General features: G+C 38.0%; 1 protein-coding gene across 7 annotated transcripts; it reads left to right on the forward strand.

Annotated features, from left to right (window-relative positions):
• The first annotated feature begins 159 nt into the window (after nt 1-159).
• On the forward strand, nt 160-10,556 carry HNRNPA2B1 (heterogeneous nuclear ribonucleoprotein A2/B1). Of its 7 annotated transcripts, none has more exons than XR_014297183.1 (14): nt 163-384; nt 3,154-3,189; nt 3,287-3,397; nt 3,561-3,707; nt 4,025-4,235; nt 4,383-4,484; nt 4,559-4,639; nt 5,348-5,410; nt 6,695-6,814; nt 7,062-7,184; nt 7,856-7,938; nt 8,096-9,022; nt 9,317-9,452; nt 10,007-10,349. XR_014297183.1 is itself a non-coding variant. In XM_082661742.1 (12 exons), the coding sequence occupies exons 1-11, from the start codon at nt 379-381 to the stop codon at nt 7,915-7,917; spliced, it is 1,062 nt and encodes a 353-aa protein (XP_082517868.1). In that variant the 5' UTR covers nt 162-378; the 3' UTR covers nt 7,918-7,938; nt 10,007-10,556. The 7 variants fall into 7 exon arrangements, 1 of the variants encoding a protein (XP_082517868.1); XR_014297184.1 differs by having other exon boundaries at nt 9,317-9,389; XR_014297180.1 differs by lacking the exon at nt 6,695-6,814 and having other exon boundaries at nt 160-384.
• The last annotated feature ends 3,750 nt before the right edge of the window (nt 10,557-14,306 follow it).

Raw genomic sequence — 14,306 nt, forward strand, 5'->3', positions numbered from 1 at the left:
TTCCACAATTCACAGAGCCCTTTTACGCAACTGACGTCAAGCACCACTACTGGCCGCAAGGGGGAGGGGCACGTAGTTGGCGCAAGGAGGTCGTAGAGCGTTCCCGCCATTGGCGGCGGTTAGGGCGTTTACGCAACGGCCTGACGTAGGGGAGGACGCGTTAGTCGGGGGGAAGGTTCTAGAAAAGCGGCGGCAGCGGCTCTAGCGGCAGTAGCAGCAGCGCCGGGTCCAGAGTGGAGGTGCTCCTAGCGGTGTTGTTTCTCGACCAGCGGCAGTTCTCACTACAGCGCCAGGACGAGTCCGGTTCGTGTTCGTCCGCGGAGATCTCTCTCATCTCGCTCGGCTGCGGGAAATCGGGCTGAAGCGACTGAGTCCGCGATGGAGGTAACGGGTTTGAAATCAATGAGTTGTTGGAAAGGGCATGGCGAGGCCGTTGGCGCCTCATTGGAAGTCGGCCATCCGCCTCCGTGGGAGAGCGGCAGCGAAATTGGGCCACTTCAGAAGCGGCTGGTCTCAGGATGTTTTTGAAGCGGGGTCGTTAGTGGAGGCCTGATTGTACAGCGCTTTCCCCACCCTCAGTCTCCCGGCGCCATTTCCCTTTGCTGGGGGTGGGGGATGGGGAGCTTCCACATGGCGGACGCAGCCCCACTTTAGTGAAAATGGGGCGCGGAGGCAGGAATTCTTACTCCCTTTTTACAGCACGCTGGTTTGGGGGCCCCGGCGTCTCCGCGCTTGAGCGTTTCGGCGGGCCTCGGGTCCTCGCGAGCGGGACTGCGGAGCTTCCCCTCCCCCCTCCCGGGAACCGGATTTGGCGGCCGCCATTTTCATTTCTCTCCTTCCTCGCAGTGTTTTCCTTTTAACTCTCTAAGTTCAACTAGTTAGACTCTTTTAACAAAGACTAGAACTGGTTAACTATTTTTTTTTTCTCGGACTGTTTTCATGCCGTTTCGAGGTGGACTCCTAGTGTCTTGTGAGCTCGGGTCTTTAAAGTCTTGCGCACCTCATTAGAGGCTCGCTCCCTTCCCCTCGATGAAATGGCGCCATTGCGTTCAGGAGCCGCACCGAAGGGCGGGGGGAGGGGGCGGCGTTCTCCAGGGCGGGTTCGCAAGGCTTAGGAGGTAAAACCGTATAGGGTGTCGGGCCCGGTTTAAGGCGAGCGGTAGTATGAAGACCACATTTTGTTTTCCAGCCCTTGTTTATTTGAGTAACGGTTTTATCTGGGTCTGCGGTAACTAAAAAGGCAGTTGAATCGTAGGAAACTTAAGAAATGAAGAATCAGATTTAGAGCCATCAGCTTACTACCGACTGTGTGGGAGGCCGTGGGGGAAGGAGGTCTGTGGGGGGCGGTATTTGGTTCAGAATCCTTTATTTTCCTGAAGGATTCTCTTTGAAACGTAGTATTTGTATTTTAAATATTATTTTTACTGGGAAATTTAATCTTTACTGGGCAAGACCACAGGTATTTATTAGTGATAAGTTAGAAATCATGATGAAAATGAAATAAAAATGACTTTATAGTTGTACTCTGGTTAAAACATGGTTCAGTCCTTCAATGCGTGTATTGCTATATACAAAACTTTTAGGCTGGGCCGCTATGTTTTTGAACTTTGTCACTTGCTTTTCTCGTTTATGTTTGCAATCATGGTTGATGATTACATTGATAAGCATAAGGTCTCAAGCGAAGGGGGTCTACCTGGGTATTTTCCTTGACCCTAAGCACGCTTATAAAATAACTTTGTTTGTAATCGATAGTGGACAGCGGGTAAGTTTGGAAAATGAGGTAAGTAATGAGTTTTTGCCTTTGTTAGTGATTTGTAAAAGTTGTTGTAGATGTATTTTTTAATCTATTTAATTTATTTGGGTTTTAAAAGGCCTATTAACTGACAATATTTGGAGTAAATAAAATTTGCTTAAGAGTCCAAATATCAGTATGCTAAGTAACTTCTATAATTGTTTTTTAAGTGTCTCAGGAGCTAGTTTGATAATTTGTTTTCAAAATTTTCAGAATCCTGAAAAGTTAACTATATAGGGAAAAAACTGAATTGCTTATCGCTGTATTTTCTGAGCTGTTGGGAGAACGTCATGCATGGAGAGAGGAACTTCATAGAACTATGGGTTGAAAGTTGTAATGCTGTTTGATAACAGTTGGTCACGGACATTGTGACTAACTTTCGTTTCTGAATATTCTTAGTTTTTTAACCTAGTCAACTGAAAACAATGACCCAGCCTGCTTTAACTCATAGCCCCAAATACAGAGCTGTTAATGCAACTTATTTGCTTGCTGGTTTGTAAGGATTGAGTTTTCAGCCCAGGCTCTTTTTCTTTTCACATGTGAAAGTTGTTTATGCTGTGTAATTTGCCAGAAGACCACTAAGTTCAACATGGTGAAGTGTAAATTGTAGTACTTTGTAGCTACGGGATAGTCACAGTGGTCATTTAAATATTTTTATGGCTTTGAAAAGTGAGATGATCACAGTGTCTTAACTGTGTTTCAGCTTTTAAGCTCAGTAACGGTTCAGATTGTTTCTGTGTTGTCTACATGTCAAAAACTAGCTATGTTAAAACTTTATTAAGTTTTAGACACCGTTAATTATGAAAGTTATTCTGCCTTGGTCAGAAGAGAGGTAAATTTTACGGATATTTTGGTACCTACATTGAACGCTTAAAATTTTCTGTAATGGAGAGTTGGTATATGGGGAGAGAACAATACTAGGTTTTTGAAAATTGCGTTGCATTAGAATCACCACCAGAGGGAGCAACGAAGAGAAACTCACTTTTCAAATAACTGAATCCTGAAATAAATGGCAACTCTTGGTTATAAAAAAGCAACAGTTTTTATATTTTAAAAATTTATATTTAAACGGAATATTTAAAAGTTCTCTGTTCTGGGTTATAGGATTGAATGCAGATTTTGATAAGAATCTTAACTTTTCAGTCACCAGGGAGTAGATCTGCTCCTTTTTCAGAAAGTTTTTTTTAAACTAAGTTATGCTAGATTTGTTTAAAATAATTTAATGTGAAGTAAATTTAGATCAAGCGTTAATGATTTTGAAACTTGTGTAGTTCAGCTGAGGCAATTTTTTTGGTGTAACACAACTAATGCAGTTTAACATATGGTTTAAATTTGATGTAAGTTTTTTTTTTCCCCCCCAGAAAACTTTAGAAACTGTTCCTTTGGAGAGGAAAAAGGTACTCTGCCAGCAGGTCACCTCATATTTAAGAATTTAATTTCCTGCATACAAAGAGAAAATGTAAATAAAAATTGAAATGATGTTTTCCTTTGCAGAGAGAAAAGGAACAATTCCGTAAACTCTTTATTGGTGGCTTGAGCTTTGAAACTACAGAAGAAAGTTTGAGGAACTACTACGAGCAATGGGGAAAACTTACAGATTGTGTGGTACGTTAAGTGTGGAAGTGCTTAGGGATAGTAGTCCTTCAAGTGTTGGGTTTCTCTGTTTAAAATGAGTGAATCATGGAGAAAATCACTTTAAAATTCATATTATTTTAAAATGCTGTAAGTGATGAGATTAAATGGTAACATCACTCCTTTGGATTTAAAGGTAATGAGGGATCCTGCAAGCAAAAGATCAAGAGGATTTGGTTTTGTAACTTTTTCATCCATGGCTGAGGTTGATGCTGCCATGGCTGCAAGACCTCATTCAATTGATGGGAGAGTGGTTGAGCCAAAACGTGCTGTTGCAAGAGAGGTGAGCAAATACATAACTTGTTTGTTCAAACAGTTTTGAGGAAAATTCCATTTCGTTCTTGCTCAAGATTAGAAAGTGACTTTTGAAAGAACAAAGTTATCTGTATTTAGCTCAAGGTGGTTTTGTTTCTTTAATAGAGCTTCGTTGGGTTTCTGTACTTATAATTTCCTAGACTTAAGTTATTTCAAAGATTAGGTTCTTATTCATAAGTTGCCTTAGTATTTGGTCATAGGGTAGAAGCCATGTGTGTTACTCAGATAGTGTGCCTTCGTTCATGTTTGTGGTTTCTTCAGTCAGGATGATTTTTTCTGTTTCAGGAATCTGGAAAGCCAGGGGCTCATGTAACTGTGAAGAAGCTGTTTGTAGGTGGAATTAAAGAAGATACTGAGGAACATCATCTTAGAGATTACTTTGAGGAATATGGAAAAATTGATACCATTGAGATAATTACCGATAGGCAGTCTGGAAAGAAAAGAGGCTTTGGGTTTGTTACTTTTGATGACCATGATCCTGTGGATAAGATTGTGTGTAAGTGTCCATAAGTGCTAGGGGTGTGGCTTTTTCACATTTTAAGTTTTGAGTATGTTAACACCTAAAACTTTGTTAAAGTTTAACTTGTAACTTGGCTAATATTATAGGATGCTGACTTAATGGACTCTGAACTTTTCATTCCAGTGCAGAAATACCATACTATCAATGGTCATAATGCAGAAGTAAGGAAGGCTTTATCTAGACAAGAAATGCAGGAAGTCCAAAGTTCTAGAAGTGGAAGAGGAGGTAACTTCAATTCCATTTTTTTCTTAAGATTTATTTGTATAAGTGTTTGTTACTAACCAGGGTATTTATTGTAGGCAACTTTGGTTTTGGAGATTCTCGCGGTGGTGGTGGAAATTTTGGACCAGGACCAGGAAGTAACTTCAGAGGAGGATCTGGTAAGTCCGTCTTCTAAGTTTAGAAGGGTAAATGTGCTTGAAAACTATGAGTGAGTTTTAATTAGAATCTAGGAAATCCAGCCTAATTTTTAAAAAGTTATTCTTAAGGTCTAATGTAGGTTCTGTCCTGATGGGATATTCTGATTTGGCTAGGCAAGAGGTAACATTTTAAAAGTCCTGTAGTTATAGTCAAGGGCAAATAATTGCATAGATCCTTTATGGTTTTCAGTTTCTGGAAAAGTTAAGATAGTGCAGCCATCTTAAATTTATGAGGTATTCCTGAATAGTCGGTGGAAATACTGTAGAGGCTTATATGTGTAGGTTTGAAGAGGTCTGTGTCTTTGTTTTTTGCTTTGGGCTTTATATGTAGGTTAATCTGAATTAAAGTAGTGAGGTGCCAACAGAAATACTGCCCCTGTCCATTGTCATTCCTTTTCATAAATGAATATCTTAAGTGGAGGTTTGCCAAGTGCAAGCCCCAAATCAGGCAGTTATCCTGATGATGAAATGGAATCACGTACTTTACTGTATTTTTAACACTAAAATACAGCATAAAATATACAGTAACACCAGTGTACAGCTTAAGGGGAATGGGTTCCTAATAATTCTTATTCATAGATACTAATAGATAACGTGGAGGAAGGGAGGGTAAGGAATTGAGTGGCATGAACCACAGGAAAATAATCTTCTTTTTCCTGCCCATAACAGATGGATATGGAAGTGGTCGTGGATTTGGGGATGGCTATAATGGGTATGGAGGAGGACCTGGAGGTCAGTTTCTTCTACACGTCTTAAGGTTTAATCACACTGTGTTGTCCGTTTTTGAGTGTATACATGAAATTTTTCTTAATGTTTTTTACCTTTTGTAAAGGGATTAGGTGATAATGGTTCTGTTATTTGGATTTTTATTCTGATTTGCATCTTGTTGTAAATTATAAAAGGAAAAATATGGTTTGTAGGTGTTTGTACTTTTGCAAAATCAATTGGGTAGATATTAAATGAGAATTTAAAAATGCTGTTTAAAGCTGTCCTGTTGTTTTTCAAGCAAGAGAATTGGAGATAGATGTGATATTTTGTATACTGTTTTCCTGAAAAAGTATAGAAAAGTGGTTACGAGCAAGATCAACATGTAAGGGGAATGTATATAAGAGCCCTGTGTTGTCTTAGCTCTTACCAAGATGAGTCCAGGAGGATAATGTTCCAAAAGTCCCCGAAGGAACTTTTCCAAAACATACACAAGTGTGATTCTGTGTCTAGCTAAGGTGGTGAGCCACTGTTAAATTTATCAAGTGGTATGTTTTGTTGAAGTACAGAAAAGAGTGATACTTGCTGACAAATGTCTTAATAGAAAGGAACAAGACATTTAAAACTGATCTAAATAATAGGCCTTATTTCTGGTTTTGATCTCATTAGGCATGACTTAGGAGTCACATAAATCTCACTATTTCCAATATTGCTTTGAAATCCAAATATTGATTTGGTTTGAGAAAGATGAGTTTTTGTACTAATTGCAAGCAATCTGAGAATACCAGTTTAAGTTTAATTACATGTGCAAGTTTGCTAATTTCTGGTCCTCCCCCCCATTTCTACTCAGGAGAAGGGTGGTGGGCATTTTATTTAAGAGACATGGTAATTCACAAGGAAACATGAGTTGGGAACTTAATCTTTTGGACCAGCAGGAAGATGTGGTACTTCTACTTTGTTCCATCAGTCTACACATCTTGTCTGCCCCACCCCACCTACAACCTTACACAAAACATAAATAGGATTTCAGGATACCTTCCAGAGAATCCATGATGTGTCTTTAGTTTTAGGGGAGACCTGTGGCATTACAGGTATTTGTTTCTAAAGGTTTTATCCAGTTGTTAGTGGGTAGGCACTCCCCACCCCCAACCGTTTACCAAGGATGGATATTAGAATCTGCCCTTGAGGATTTTAGAGATTTTGTAGAACGAATATCTTACTTAAAAAATACGTGTTTTGGAAAGCTGGAAGTGAGTGTTCAAATGGCATTGAAAATATTAAGTAATTACTTAAAGGCTTATTTTATAATAGGTGGCAATTTTGGAGGTAGCCCTGGTTATGGAGGAGGAAGAGGAGGATATGGTGGTGGAGGACCTGGATATGGCAACCAGGGTGGGGGCTACGGAGGTGGTTATGACAACTATGGAGGAGGTAATAAATTCACCTGCATCTTTATGTGGGAATTTGGATTGGAATTAATGATTTTCAACACGTGAGATTTTTCATTTCATTGTTGTTGATGGTTGTCTTTTTAAAAAAATGTAGAATTGTAGATAGGTGTTTTGCATTTATTCTGATTTGTTTCTGTGGGAATTTTAAGTACTTAGCATGTACCACTGGTTTAATATTTGGTTGTGTTATGGGGTTTATTGTACAGAAATTTCCAAATTTTTTACAGGAAATTATGGAAGTGGAAATTATAATGATTTTGGAAATTATAACCAGCAACCTTCTAACTACGGTCCAATGAAGAGTGGAAACTTTGGTGGTAGCAGAAACATGGGAGGACCATATGGTGGAGGTAATTTATTAGATTTTTCAAATTTGTGATGAAAATATTAAGTGTTCCATGACTTTGAAGAAAGATAACTTTCAAGTTTATTTATGCTTGGGTAACACTTCCCATCAAATACAGTGTTATTGAGAGTAAATTTTTGGGAAAAGAAAAATGTAACATCACTGGGGGGGGATTGTTGTGGTGGGATGTTCAGTGATATAAAATATTTTGGGGTTAGTGAAGTGGATTAGATGTTTTCAGTGGCTTTGGCTGATTAAGAAAAAGCCAGATAAAATTGCTGAGCATATTGCAAGTGGTGTAAATTTTGTATGACTCTTAGAAAGCTAATTTAGTAAATCTGAACTTTTCCTTCAAATCATCGTTGAGAGTTGTTAGTGGGACAGAAATAGATTCCTTATGTTTATGCTGGGTATACTTTCTTAAAAAATCATTTAAATGATCATGGAAGAGAGCCCTCTAAAGGAGAAGCAGTAGTAAAATGTTTTCAAGTTTAAAGGAAAAAATTGAAAAATCTGTGAATCTGGATAATTTAATCTTGAGTTAACGATGCTAACTAGAAACAAGTATGGTCTCTGATCTGCATGTTTTAGGGAGTGTATGGCTGTAAAATAAAATCAACTGTAGAACTTGGGAAATCAAAATAAGTTTGCTTTCTCTTGTTCTAATAATTCTAGGAAACTATGGTCCAGGAGGCAGTGGAGGAAGTGGGGGTTATGGAGGGAGAAGCCGATATTGAGCTTCTTCCTATTTACCATGGGTAAGTAGCTTTTAAGTTTCACGTTATTAATGTCTTGGGAGACCTAGCTGCCAGGAGTTAAAAGCTTTTTAGGATCATGTTATCTTTCCTTAAAATCTGGTTAGATGGATAATTTCATAACCTATTTTTTTTTTACTCTTTACTTCTGTTGAAACAGGCTTCACTGTATAAATAGGAGAGGATGAGAGCCCAGAGGTAACAGAACAGCTTCAGGTTATCGAAATAACAATGTTAAGGAAACTCTTATCTCAGTCATGCATAAATATGCAGTGATATGGCAGAAGACACCAGAGCAGATGCAGAGAGCCATTTTGTGAATGGATTGGATTATTTAATAACATTACCTTACTGTGGAGGAAGGATTGTAAAAAAAAAAAAAAAAAATGCCTTTGAGACAGTTTCTTAGCTTTTTAATTGTTGTTTCTTTCTAGTGGTCTTTGTAAGAGTGTAGAAGCATTCCTTCTTTGATAATGTTAAATTTGTAAGTTTCAGGTGACATGTGAAACCTTTTTTAAGATTTTTCTCAAAGTTTTGAAAAGCTATTAGCCAGGATCATGGTGTAATAAGACATAACGTTTTTCCTTTAAAAAAAATTTAAGTGCGTGTGTAGAGTTAAGAAGCTGTTGTACATTTATGATTTAATAAAATAATTCTAAAGGAAATTGTGTAATTATAGACTTTTTATTTTAAATAAGTTAAGGAGTGGGTAGTATAATTAAGGTCCATTGCAAAGCTGTTGTTATATTTGTGTAAGATAAATGCTGGTCAGATACAAGTGTGTTGTCTGCAATTCATCAGGATTAAATTATCTAGATAACTTAAGGGATATCTCTGCAAGGAGAAACACCTTTTTAGATCTTTTAGATGCTGCTTCTTCAATGCAAGGAAAGGAAATAACCCCAGCGAGGTACTCTTCAGGGATACAGGTCTAGTACAAGAGAACTCTTGACGGCTACTAAGTTCAGCCAGTCTTAAGAAACTGTGCTGTTTCTACAAAGCTTTAACTACAGTAGTTTATAAGGATGCCAACGAAAGCTGAGGGTGTAGAGCAAAATAGTTCTAAGCTTCAGTTAAACTTCTTTAGGTAAGATCTCATTTACTTTTCCTTTCTTAATTTTCCTCCCCAAAAGATAAACTAATACTCTTTAATGGTCTTTCAGTATAGTGGTTCTCATGTAGTTTAACATAGCTATAAATTGAGTTTAACAATTTATAAACTCAAGAGAATAATTTTATAAACCCTGTTTTCCAATCTGTCATTTACTTAAATTATTTTGGTTGTTTTTTTTCCCCTTTTTTTCCTTCTTTCCCATCCCCCTCCCCCTCTATGAAGATTCAGGTGCTTAACATATCATTTTTTTCCCTGCTGGAATTTTAGCATTGATATGAACCATGGACACGTATATTCTGCTGCCACAAAGACTGTAAAGTGCTTCATTTCAACAGCTGAGGCAAGCCAAGTGATCATTAATAAAGCTTTTCTTGGTTCCTTCAGTGGTGTTGGTAGTGAAATGGTAGGTAAAAGTTAGGCTGCAAGTTGAATGAATCATGAAATTTCCCATCGTTACACCCTTGTGTATTCACATTTCTTGGATCAAGCGTTTTGAGTGAACTAGGGATTTTTTTTTTATTAAAAATAAAGACGTTTTGTTCTTCTGTTATTTTGATACGGTTCTAGCTTTACATGCTTATCAGGATCAGGCTAAGGAGAAGGTAGGGCAAGATGGTTAAATCTACTTTCAGATAATTTATATTTATGAATAAAAGTGTCTACATTATAAATCTTGTATATATCCAATTCTAAATACTTAGGTTTAAATGTGGTAATTCTTTCCCAATCCCTAACCTATAGGAGAGACGTAGGTTGGCTGCTGAAGTTTCATTTCTTAGATGTCATCAGAGATTGATTGCCTGGCTTTATTGCCTTTTCAGGAATGTGATAATCAGGGCATATTCTACTGTATGCACCTGTGAGTCTTCTTTGATCCTAAGACCACCACTGAAATTATTTAGGTTCTTTGGACAAACATGATAAACTTCTTCAGATACTTTTTTTTTCCTTTGGCAGGAAGGTGTCTTGCTGCAGGTAACTAATGAAGAAGTGGTCAACCACAGAATCTTCAAGAAATAAGAAATTCTGTACCATCTGAAAGTAGTTCTTGTTGGTGCCTTCATTTTAAAAAGCACTCTTTAAGATTAAAGGGAAATGTTTTCTGATAAAATAACAGACTTCATTTAGTACAGGTTCTTAATATAAAACAATTACAAATTGAGTATTGTTTGTAACAGAGTAACATCAGTTCAGCTAGAGAGAGAAATGTATCGTGTTTTGAATTAGGTTTTGTGAGTAGACAGATTAAAATTCTATTTTAAATATAAAGTTTATTAAAATAAATACTTTTGTATTCAAATACTTGGTGTAATGTTTACACATAAAATGTGAATCTTGTTCTATGAACATTAAGTTGTCTAAAGGATTGCCATCCACTAGATTTCTAAAGCAGTTTCACAAAGCAATGCATATTGCCATTTTCCTTTCAATATGGATAGACAAACGAGAAAAGCACTGTGGACATTATTGGCTGTCCCTAATAAAATGCCATTCTTTATACACTGTATATACATGGTTTGAATAATGCTACAGATTTCTGGCTTTGCTTTGTATGTTTAACATTGCTGGTGGTGTTTTAAAAGTCATTACAGATTCTAACCAGCTAAAGTGGTCCAACCAAGTTTAAGTGGCTATGCAAAAGGCACTGAGACAAAATCTGTCATTAGTTTCTCTCAAATGTGAATTAGCTCTGTTTTCGTTATACACTTAGTATCAGGTGGTTGTCTTGAAGGGTTAAACATGGTGGATAAAATTTAATAGCAAGCAGTGAGTTTCTTACTTGGATGTTCACCTGAAATGATGAAAAACCAGAAAAATAGTAGGGGACAAAGTAAAGTTGACTTGTTCTAACTATCTCTTTTGGTTTTGATACGAGGTATCTCACAGGTAAGTCAAACTAATGATGGCTAACGGAAGATGAGCTTTGCGTCCATTGTCAGCTATAAATTTGTTTACATTTGGCTGTGGATTTACTAGGAAAAAATAATTCTTAATGTCTTAAAAATGTCTAGCTCTTCAAAGAAGTTAACTTCTGAAGATAAATCAAGTTGGTATAATACAACCCTAAAATACCCAGCATTTAACACTAGCACAAATAGGGGAAGACATCTGTATTACGTATTGACGGGGCGAAATGACATAGTTTATTGAAACATGCAATAGGTAATGTTGAGTATTTTGTGTGTGTATATGTTGTGTGTGTTGAGCTGCTAATTTTCTTTTAGAAATTGAGATTTAAGGACGGTTTTGTTCTAAAAGGAAATATTTTAGAGAACTTAAAATTTTCACCTCACTGTTTTTGTAGGTCAGCAGTTTGGAAACAGCTTAGCTGTGCGATTTCTAGCTGAAACTTAGGGTTGTGTGTAAGTCAGGGAAAACATGACTTGGGCTGGAATATTTGAATCCAAAATGGCCTGCTGACAGGACTGAAGGTTGGTACTGGCTATTTCCTTTACCCATAGTGAAGCAACAAAAGAATCTTCAAAATACAACCAGTGTTTTTGTAAGTTATCGTGTGATCACAGTGTGGGAGGGGAGGGTTTTACTCACATGACAACCAAAAAGCACGATATTGGGAGCCATCTTGGGGGATGGCTCCCATATCTGGAGTGTTTTCCTCTTTGGTAAAAGCTTTTGAAATTGGATCTTCTGTGTGGTTTTCAGTATTGCGATTAAGTGCATGAGTATGTTAAAGTTGGTCTGAAGTGATTCTTAATATTTAAAAGTACTGAGGCAATTAAGGGAGGCTTTAAAAGAATCGTGTCTTGGTTCCTTAGTAATGACAATTACTAGTTCAAACGTGTGGATATGTGGTGCCTTTGCAGAAGGTAGAAAACATCACTAATCTCAGTATACCCAAAGTGCGTGTTTACATTGTGGCTTAGTTATATTTTAAATCAGTCTAAAGTTTGGAACAAATATTCTCAGGTGGTATACCCAATGATTTTTTTTTTTTTGGCGGTACGCGGGCCTCTCGCTGTTGCAGCCTCTCCCATTGCGGAGCACAGGCTCAGCGGCCATGGCTCACGGGCCCAGCCGCTCCGCAGCATGTGGGATCTTCCCGGACCGGGGCACGAACCCGTGTCCCCTGCATCGGCAGGCGGACTCTCAACCACTGCGCCACCAGGGAAGTCCCCCTACCCAATGATTCTAATGCTGCTCTGCTATTACTGCAACTAAACTATTTAAGTGAAAAATATTTAAATTATTAAGCACTAATATGTACTCCATAGGATGACTTTGTTCACTTCGTTGTTCTGGCAGCTGGGCTGACTTCTTAACTGCTCCTGTATTCTAAAGGTCAGTGCTGAACTGGAGCCAGCCTAGAAATGGAATCCAGATACCCAAATCATATTGAGCACACGTTGCTTGAAGATTACACGCAATAGTTCTATTTCCCTGTGAGGATTTCATCATGGCCTGTTGTTAGCTACGAAAAGTAAATAAGGTTTTAATAGGAAAAGGACAAATGAGATGCTGAGCGCCTGTCGGAACCAGATTTCACTTTTAATTCTCAACTGATGTAATTCTATGACAAAGGGATGATTTCAGGAATAACAGTATTTTCTATAGGTAAGGAAGGTAAGACTGCTTTTATGTTGGGAGTAGCAAAAAATGTAAGTTTGGGCCAGTCCACTGAAATCAGGAGGGAAAATGATGCCTAGCAAAAAACATGCTTCAAAGAGGCCGAAGGCCAGTTATACAGACTACCAGATTTACAGGTGTAAACACTGCTGATCTTACCTAGTTCTGTGGGTCCTTTTGCGGCTACAGTCTGTATTTAAACCCCCAAACAAATACTTAGAGACACTTGGGAACTTAAGTTTATCATCCCCCTAACCTTGATTGATGGAACTGTTTCTCAATTCAAGTAAGTCTTGATTGTTTATCCATGTCTTGTTCAGATTAGCTGAAGAGTGATTTCACTATTTAAGGAATGGGTCAGATAGCTAACAGCTGTTCAACAGTCAGTAAAATTAAAATGCATATGGCTTCCATTAGAACTTGACATTTTGATCTGTTTATAAAAGCTTGAGAATCAAAATTTCTCAACACTCCACCTATTCCTTTCAACTGATAAAACCTGGCTTTTTTTTTTTTTTAAGACTACTGAACTAGCAGAATATTCAATCTTGGTGTATCTTAATCTGTAAGTAGGGAGCTTAGGCTAAAATAGTGGTGTGAAAATTTCACTGCTGACATCAGTGATGGAAAGCAGTGTGGTATTTGTTCAAAGGGACTGTCCAGAAACTAGACTATGGCAAATGAGATGAAACTGGCTGGTGAAAGCTGCATTCGTTGACCTTTGGTCACTAGTGCACCAAATACCTCATGGATCTCAAATTTTCAGTTGCTGCGAATGTTTTGAATCCCAGCTGTCTCTGCTGTGCGCCTCTTTTTTGCCCGTTTGATGTTCTGGATATTTTCAGGGATTGGGGAGAATGCTGAGCCTGACAAGAACAAGCACTGAAATTGAGCAAATTGGGATACCTGCAGTTTCAAAACTTATAATTGGTTGTGGCATTTTACATTGTATGTAGACTTGAAAGAATGTGCCTTGAAGCTCTGTATTTAAGAAGCTAAGACATCTGAGGTGGGCTCCCTTGCAAAAAGCCAGCCTGTCACCATTGAAAAAGTGGTTATTGCACAAAACTGGTCAGAAGAGCGAAACTTGCATCTAGAAGCATTTTGCTACTACGTGGGGCTTGGAACAAATTGTTAGCTCCAATTTAAAGTATAAAGGTTTACTATAAAAACCCACACCCTGCATTTCTGTAACCCAAAATAACTTTGACTTGTGACATTTACGTTTTGGGGCAGTTATAACCGCAGAAAACATCTGACAACCTTGATTCTAATTTTGATATTAGACTATTCATGTTAATGTTCTCAAACCGTGACAGGGCAGTTGTCTTCAGAAAATTCTTGAGGTTTCATTTCAAGTGCCATTCCTATTGTCCTTTTTATCAAATGGCTGTCTTTTTGCTTCTGAATATCTTTCATTTTGCTTCAGTATTTTCATTTCTTTACAAAGTCTGTGCTTATCATCCCTTAGTGGTGGTCTGAGTTCTTGTAGGGCCTCCTGTACATTCTTGATTAAATCTTTACATATTTAAGCAAGTTAGGGTTTTTTTTGGTGTGAGCTGTCAGTGTTCTAGATGTGGAGCTATCCCTACAGGCTGGCTTTTACTGTCAGGGAATTAGTCCTATTTTTGTATATGCAGGCAACTCTAGTTATGGGAGGCAGGGACGCTCT

The sequence above is a fragment of the Grampus griseus genome, assembly GCF_964374135.1.
Source record: "Grampus griseus genome assembly, chromosome: 9".
NCBI lineage: Eukaryota > Metazoa > Chordata > Mammalia > Artiodactyla > Delphinidae > Grampus > Grampus griseus.

What these genes read in the sequence shown, in the direction of transcription:
- HNRNPA2B1 (XM_082661742.1), top strand. An exon ending in GAAAACTTACAGATTGTGTG is followed by an intron (nt 3,398 to 3,560) that starts GTACGTTAAGTG and finishes TTGGATTTAAAG; the next exon opens with GTAATGAGGGATCCTGCAAG. An exon ending in TTCTAGAAGTGGAAGAGGAG is followed by an intron (nt 4,485 to 4,558) that starts GTAACTTCAATT and finishes TATTTATTGTAG; the next exon opens with GCAACTTTGGTTTTGGAGAT.